This window comes from Linepithema humile, chromosome 2 (genome assembly GCF_040581485.1).
Source record: "Linepithema humile isolate Giens D197 chromosome 2, Lhum_UNIL_v1.0, whole genome shotgun sequence".
NCBI lineage: Eukaryota > Metazoa > Arthropoda > Insecta > Hymenoptera > Formicidae > Linepithema > Linepithema humile.
In genome coordinates, this window is record NC_090129.1 from 16,358,817 (window position 1) to 16,367,105 (window position 8,289).

Sequence of the window (8,289 nt, forward strand, 5' to 3'; positions counted from 1 at the left end):
AGAAAGTCCGTCTAAAATTAATTTTGTTTAAAATTATGAAATTATGTACTAATATAAAGTGTTTGGGGTTGCAGATTTCAAATTTGATACTACAATTTTCAAATTCAAAATGGCGGATCCAATATGACAACATAAAATAATAATTATAACTTAACTGGGACTTCCGTTTCCGGCGCAGTAGCGAGAGGCACGTGGTGATTGAGCGTGAGTGAGTGACGGAAAGGAGAGAGTGTGTGGAAGGAGAGGAAAGGTAGGAGTGTGTGGAGGAGAGAGTGGAGGTGTGAGTGAGAGCGTGTGAATGAGGTGGGCATAGGGAAGAGCAGGATAGAAGGGAAAAAGGGCCCAGAGTATAGAGTGACAGGTGGGCAGGTGGGCTGGCATAGACTACGGCGTGTAAAGAGAGGAAGAGGTGGTGCGAGTGGGCAGGGATGGATGGTAAGGCGCGATCTGGCGGGATAGAAAAGAGGAAGGCAAGGGAAAGATGCATGAGCCTGGGGAATGTTGAGGAAATGTTTAAGAGGAAGAGGGAAAAATCAGGGGAGAGAAGGAAGGAGGAGGAGGATGAGGGATTTAGGAAGAGTAGGAAAACGCAGAGATCGCCAGGGAAAATGGAGGGGGAAGGAGGGGGAGAGACAGAGGGACAGAGGGAAGGAGGGGCAGAGGGTCTAGAGGAGTTGATCAGGAAGTGGAAAAAGGAAATGGAGGAGGTAATGGAGGAAATGAGAGGGGTAAAGGGATGGAGGGAAGAATTAAGGGCGATGAAGGAGGAGGTGAAAGAAGGGATTAAAGACAATGGAAGGATGGTAAGGGAGGAAATGGAGGAAATGAGAAGAGAATTTAGAGAGAGAGAGAGGAGGTGGAAGGAGGAAAGGGAGGTCATGAAAAAAAGTATAGAAGGACTGGAGGAAAAAGTGGAAAGAATAGAGGGGAGGAAGGCGGAAAAGGGAGAAGAGGGAAGGAGAGAGGGGAGAGAGAGCGAGGGGGAAACAAAGGACAGACTAAAGAAAGTAGAAAGAAGGATAGAGATGAAGGAGAGAGAGGAGAGGAGGAAAAATATATTGATTAAAGGGGTAGAGGTGAAGGAGGGGAAGAAGAAAGAGGCGGTGGAGGAGATATTTAGAGCCGTGGGGGCAAAGGTAGAGATCAAAGAAATTAAGGGATTAGGAGGAGAGGGCGGAAAAGGAAGGGAAATGCTTTTGGTTAAGTTGGGGAACGAGGAGCAGAGAAGGGAAGTGTGGGCGAAGAAAGGAATGTTGAAGGGCAGGAGAGAAAGGATATTGGAAGACTGGACATGGGGGGAAAGAAGGATGAGATGGAGGCTGGAGGAAGTAGCACGGAAGGAGGAAAGGGAAGGGAGAAAGGTGTGGATAGGATACGGCAAGGTTAGGATTGATGAACAATGGTGGAGGTGGGACGAGGAGGAGGAAGTGCTGAGAGATGGGAAGGGAAACATAAGACAGGGGGGACAGGGGGAAGACGGAGGAGGAGGGAAGAAGGAGGAGAGAAGGTAGGAGAGGGGGGAGGGAAAAAAGAAAGGGAAGGGCAGAAGGAAGTAAAAAAAGGGTGGAAAGGGTGGAAGGTGGCGTTCTGGATTGTTGCGGGGATGGGAAGGAAGGACATGGATTTTTGGAGGAGCATAGAGGAGTGGGACGTGATGATTCTCTCAGAGACGTGGTTGGATGAGAAGGGATGGAGCAGAATAAAAGAAAAGCTGCCAAAAGGATTTAAGTGGGGGGTACAGTTAGCGAAGAAGAGATGCAAAAAAGGGAGGGGGATGGGGGGAATGGTGATGGGAATCAGAAAGGAATTGTGGGAGAAGGGGTCAAAAATAGAGGTAGAAAAGGATGGGATGGTAGTAGGGAGAGTGAAAGTAGGTAGGGAGAGGTGGAGGATAATAGGGGTATACGCGGGGGATGGAATAGAAAGGACGTTGCAGGGGATGGAAGAATGGGTAGAGGAGAAAGAGGGGGGAGTGAGGGAGATAATAGGGGGGGATTTTAATGCAAGAACGGGAAGAGAGGGGGGAGGGGTGAGAGGGGAAGAAGAGGAGGAGGAGGGGGAGACGGGAAGAAGGCGATCGAAAGACAAGAAGATAAATAGAGAGGGGAGGAAGCTGCTGGAATATATAGAGGAAAGAGGGTGGGAGATCTTTAATGGGAGTATAAGAGGGGACTGGGAGGGGGAGTATACATTCACAGGAGGGAGGGGAAACACAGTAATCGATTATATAATAGGGGAAGGGGAGATAAGGGACAGGTTAGAGGAGATGAGGGTAGGAGACAGGGTGGACTCGGATCACCACCCGGTAGAGTTATGGGTAAGGGGGGAGGTGAAGAGGAAGAAAGGGAGGGAAGAAGGGGGTAGGGGCAGAAGGGGGATATGGGATCGTGAAGGGAGAGAGAAGTTTGCGGAAAAAATGGGAAGGATACGGATAGAAGGGAAGGGGATGGGAGAGGAGTGGGATAGTTTGGAGAGCAGGATAAAGCAGGCGTTGAAGGAGACGGAAGAGGAATTGGGAAAGGGGGAAGAGAGAAGAAAAGGATGGTGGGATGAGGAATGTGTAAGAGAAAAGAAGCGGGTAAGGAAGGAATTAAGAGATTGGAGGAGGAAAGGGGGGGAGGGAGAGAGGTATAAAAGGGAGAAGAGGGAATATGGGAAACTGTGTGAAAGGAAGAAAGAGGAGGAGAACAGAAGATGGGAAAGACGAGCGGAAGAGGCGAGAAGAGAGAGTGAGGTGTGGGAGATTGTAAATAGGGAGAGGAGGAGGAGGAAGAGAGTAAATGAGGGAATAGGGATGCTAGATTGAGGATTGGAAGGAGCATTTTATGAGGATATTAGGGGAAGTGGAAGGGAGGGTGGTTAGAGGGGGGGAGAGGAGTGGACAGGGGGAGGGAAAGGAGGAGGAGGAGATAGATAGGGAGGAGATAAGGAGAGCATTGAGAACGATAAGAGACGGAAAGGCGGCGGGGATTGATGAGATACCAGCGGAGGTATGGAAGTATGGAGGGGAAGAACTGGAGGAGTGGGTATGGGGATTTTGCAATAGGGTTTGGAAAGGGGAGGGATGGCCGGAAAATTGGAAAGAGGGGGTAATAGTGCCGATAATGAAAAAGGGGGAGAGAGAGAAGGTGGAGGAATATAGGGGGGTGACAATGATGCCGACCTTGTATAAGGTGTATGTGATGGTGTTGGCGGAGAGAGTGAGAGAGGAGATAGAGAGTAGGGGAATAATGCCGCACAATCAGACGGGCTTCAGGAGAGGAATGGGGACGATCGACAATATATATGTGTTAAATTATCTGGTAAATAAGCAATTGGGAAAGAAGAAGGGAAGGATGGTGGCAATGTTTGTCGATTTGAAGGCGGCGTTTGACTCAGTGGAGAGGGGAGTTTTGGTGGAGGCGATGAGGGAGCGTGGGATAAGAGAGGGATTGGTAGTGAGAGTGGAGGAGATTATGAGGGAAACGAGGAGTAGGGTAAGGGTAGGAGGGGAAATGGGGGAGGCATTCTGGACGGCAAGAGGGGTGAGACAGGGGTGCCCACTTAGCCCGCTACTTTTTAATGTGGTAACGGCGGATTTGGAGGAGGAGATGGGAAAGATCAGATGGGGAGGGGTGAGGTTGGGGGAAGGGAGAGTACACACCTTAGCTTACGCGGACGACATAGTCATGATGGCGGAGAATGAGGAGGAGATGGGGAGTATGATAGAGAGGCTGGAGGGGTATTTGGAAAGGAAGAGGCTGGAGCTAAATTTAGGTAAGACTAAGATTCTGAGGTTTAGAAAGGGGGGAGGAAGGATGGGGAAGAAAGTATGGAGGTGGAGAGGGAAGGTGATAGAAGAGGTAAAGGAATTCAGATATTTAGGATACACGCTGAAGAGGAACGGAAAACAGGAAGAGCATGTAAGAGAAAGAGTAATGAGGGCAGCGGCTATAATGGGGCAGGTGTGGGGGATAGGTAAGAGAAGGTTTGGGAAGGATTGGGGGAGGAGAATGTGGCTTTTCGACAGATTGGTATGGACGGTGATGGGATACGGAGCGGAAATATGGGGGTGGAAAGAAAGAAAGAAGATGGAGAAATTGGAGGAGAGATACATGAAGTGGGTGTTGGGGGTAGACGGAAGAACGCCGGGATATATGATAAGGGAGGAGTTGAAGAGGGAAAAATTGAGAGGAAGAGCAGGGAAAAGGGCGTGGGATTTTGAGAGAAGACTGGAAGGGGGGAAGGGGAGTGAGCTGGCGAGAAGGTGCTGGGGGGAGATGAGGGAAAGAGTAGGAAAGGGAAGAGCAAACTCAGAATGGGAGGGAGAGAGGAGAAAGTTCTTCGAGGAAAGGGAAATAGAGACGGAGGAGGAGGAGGGAAGGAGGGAAAAAGAGGATTTAGAATATGGGGAGATTAGAAAAAAGGACAGGGAGATACAGGAGAGAGAAAGAGAGGAAAAGATAGGAGGATCAAGATACAATAGATGGTATGGAAAGGTGATAGGAGAGGGGGTACCGGGTTATCTTAAAAAGGGGTGGGGAGAGAGTAGATGGAGGAGAGTGGCGAGGTTTAGGTTGGGAAGTGAAATGAAGGAGGGAAGGTACTGGGAGACGGAGGAGAAGAGGAAATGCAGGTTATGTGGAACGGAGGAGGAGACATGGGAGCATGCGTGGGAGAGTTGCAGGGAATGGAAGGAGGGAGGAGGAAGTTGGCAGGAACAAGTGGGAAAGATTTTGGGAGAAGAGGGGGAGGGAGAATGGTGGATGAGAGAGATAGAGGAGGAGAGGAAAAGGGAGGAGAGTGGGAGGGAGAGAGGGGGAGAGGAAGAGGAGAGGGGGAGGGAGAGAGAGAGAGAGAGAGAGAGAGAGAGAGAGAGAGAGAGAGAGAGAGAGAGAGAGAGAGAGAGAGAGAGAGAGAGAGAGAGAGAGAGAGAGAGAGAGAGAGAGAGAGAGAGAGAGAGAGAGAGAGAGAGAGAGAGAGAGAGAGAGAGAGAGAGAGAGAGAGAGAGAGAGAGAGAGAGAGAGAGAGAGAGAGAGAGAGAGAGAGAGAGAGAGTCGGGGAAGGAACGGGAATAAAAGATGGAGATAAGAAAGGCGAGAGGAAACGGAAGTCACCTTTGCGAGCGTGTGTGTGTGTGTATAGGTAGAAGGGAAAAGGGAAAGGGCGCAGCCGGATGAAAGCATGTTGGACGGCAGGGCGTCTAGACCCGGATCTCGCAGTCGGGAGGATAAGGGCAGGAGTAGTATAAGATAATTTTAAGGATAGTCTTAAGTAGGTTTAGTAATAAGGTTAGAGTTAAGAATAATTGTAAGGATAGTTATAAGTTAGGTTTAAGTAAATGTGTATTGAGGATTAACCCCAAGGGGAAAATAAAGACACTACTACTACTACTACTACTAATTATAACTTAACTACACCTAAACGATCTGAAAATAGTATACAGAAAAGAATACAGAATAAAATACAGAAAAAAATAGTAAATGAATATTAAAATTGAATGCAATTTCTCTCCTCATCATATCCGGACTTGGGACCGGCACATCACTAGTGTATGTGTGTGTGTGGCTGAATTACTTATGCTATGTACATTTATTTACAGTAATTTTAATTATATTTATTTACAACCTATCCTAATGGAACTCATTAAACTTTTTTTAAATATTTTATAAAAATACGTTTTAATGCTCAACTTCTTCATCTGATAACACAACTTTGTTCAAGGATGAGAATATTTCTGGAAGTTCAGTTAAGTCTTCTTCTTCCTTTTCGTCATGATCTGTATTTACACTTGTATTTATTTCAGGTACAATAAGTAGATTTTGGACTTCTGTGGGAAGTTGTAATATTTTATTTTTTCGAATTCGCAGCTCAAGACTAGAAGAAGATACAATAGGATCCGATGTGTCCATTAATCTACAAAACATATCACTTAAATTTGCTGAACGATCGTGTTTTCTACAATGTTCATTTCTATATGATTTGTAATGCTTATTCCGGGCTTTGGAAGCTTCTTCGCCAAGCATCCCCACTGGTAATATGCTATTTTCAATTATCTGAGCACCGTGAATAAGAACTTTATAGAGCGATGATGGCATGGGATACCATGAGTAATGAGATACGTAAATTCTAGCCGTGTCGAGGCATAGTTTGTTAAAAAGAACGCTATTGATCGGAAACTTGCAAGACAAAGCAATTAAAATGGTTTTTAAATTAAAAACAAAAGTATAGTCTAGTCCAAGACTTCAGAAAACAGTTTGGGATTTTTAAATGCCCTACGAGCAGTGTTACCATCGTTGCTTGTACCACTTTCTCCTGCTTTTTGCTTATCTACTTTTAATTGTAATTTATTCCAAAGAATCGTTTGAATCTCTTTTTTTCGTCTCGCATATTTATCTTTAGCATCTTGTCCTCTTATCTGCCATACTTTAACGTTAAGTCTGTACGAGATATGCAGACAGCACTCCAAAAATCAAATCCAACAATGCAAAAGACTAATTCCAGTGTATTGCAGTGACTTTGGATTAGGTAAAAAGATTTCTGTTTCACATTTAATGTTTGCAAGATCATTAAATTGCTTTGGGGTTGCTTGACAGATGGGGCAAGATTGCATCGACTTCGTACCTGTTATTATATTCAAAACTTTTCCATCTATTAAAGTCATGAACAATGAAAAATGAATTCTAATTTTTAAACTGTTTAATATGATTTCTAACGCTTCCAGTTTATCAATTTGATTTTCAATACATTGCTTTTGATTCAAAATAACATCTTTTGATTCGGCGCAATATTGAATATTGATAGGGCGACAAAATTTTGCAGATTGTGAGGCTCTATTATTCCTCAATATAATGTTTGACGAAGTTGATAAACGTAACGGTATAAGTGTAGTAGCAAAAATATTTTTATCGTTAATATTGCTCACACTAATATCTGAATACCGTTGTTTATACGCTGAATGCCCAGAACTTCCATCAAATCTCCATGAACAAATTAAAACGACTTCAAGTTCTGCCGTCTTACTATTTTCCATGCTCCTAATGATTACATCTTTTTGTAGTTTTACAATTCTTTCTGTCGTATGGTTTAATAGAGATTGCAAAAGAACTTCTGCCACAGTATCTGTAATTTTAAAAACTTCTTTTGGTGGTCTACATTCTGCCTTTGCAGCTGCAATTGCAGCATATGTTGGAAAAATATCCGCCCCTCTTGCTTTTACAATTAAACGCATACTAATGTAATCGTCTTTGGACATATTTCGATCTAACAAGTACGTCAATCCTTCTAGAGGAGTCATCTTAATGATAACTGGTCTTGGCTCACTAATCATTTTTTGTGCATTTTGAGGATTTTTCAAAACTTCTTTTACAACTGCAACTATATTTTTTTGTCCTGAAAATCCTTGCTGCATGTCATTATTAGTTTCAGTGGATCGTTATTATATTTCTTACTAATAGCTGCCACTTCTAGCCTTTTTGATCGATCAGACTTCTCGTGAAATGGAATAGATGGCCGACCAACAACTGTGGAAGAATCCGCTTTTTTTATTGAAATTTTAGGAATAGCAAAAACAGAGTCCAACCAGTTTTTATGTTTTGACTCATACTTTGTTTTTGTTCTCTTCACGCTATTCCATTTCTCCTTATGTTTGCTATTGAGTGCAGATACATATGCTCTCAATTGCCGCAATTCATTATCCTTAATATTAGAATTATGCATTCCTAGCTTACAAGAGGAGGACGCGGACTTCGGGTCACCGATTTCAAAGAAATTTTTATATGGTATAGTACTCTATCAGAAGAGTACTTTAGTAAAAGGATCGGGCGCAACGCTCAGCCATTTTCGAGAAAAATCAATGTGAAATTCATGGCGTCCCTTATATTCCGGTCCTGTTGGATCGATTGTCAAGATGGCGGCGTAGCTCGGGCACTTGGGCTCTGGACTATCACGCTGTCGACCTGGGTTCGATCCCTGCCTATTATACTTTTTTTTCATTTATTTTATTTATTCTAGCGAATATTTATTCATTATATTATTATAATGAAATAAATTTATTTTAATTAACAATTTTTTTTTTTTTTAATTTGCACTTTCAGTACTTCTATCATATAAAAAATAAAGTAAAAAAAACGTCTACGATTTAAATAATATTATAATTATTATTTAATACCAGAAATATTTTATTAATCATAATTTAATTTGGTATGTAATTTTTTACTCAACTTCGTTGAGTTACTTATTGCTCCAACCATAATATTTGTATACCTTTTTTTTTTTTTTTTTTTTTGGTAAGGCGGGGGAAATCCTTTA

At 43.5% G+C, this 8,289-nt stretch overlaps 1 protein-coding gene across 1 annotated transcript; it reads left to right on the forward strand.

The window, feature by feature from the left end:
• The first annotated feature begins 428 nt into the window (after positions 1–428).
• On the forward strand, positions 429–1,511 carry LOC105669044 (uncharacterized protein PF3D7_1120000-like). Its single transcript, XM_012361784.2, has one exon. It carries the CDS (start codon positions 429–431, stop codon positions 1,509–1,511), a length of 1,083 nt encoding a protein of 360 aa, XP_012217207.2.
• The last annotated feature ends 6,778 nt before the right edge of the window (positions 1,512–8,289 follow it).

Excerpts from the sequence above, each read along its gene's own strand:
- LOC105669044 (XM_012361784.2), top strand. The coding sequence starts at position 429 with ATGGATGGTAAGGCGCGATCTGGCGGGATAGAAAAGAGGAAGGCAAGG.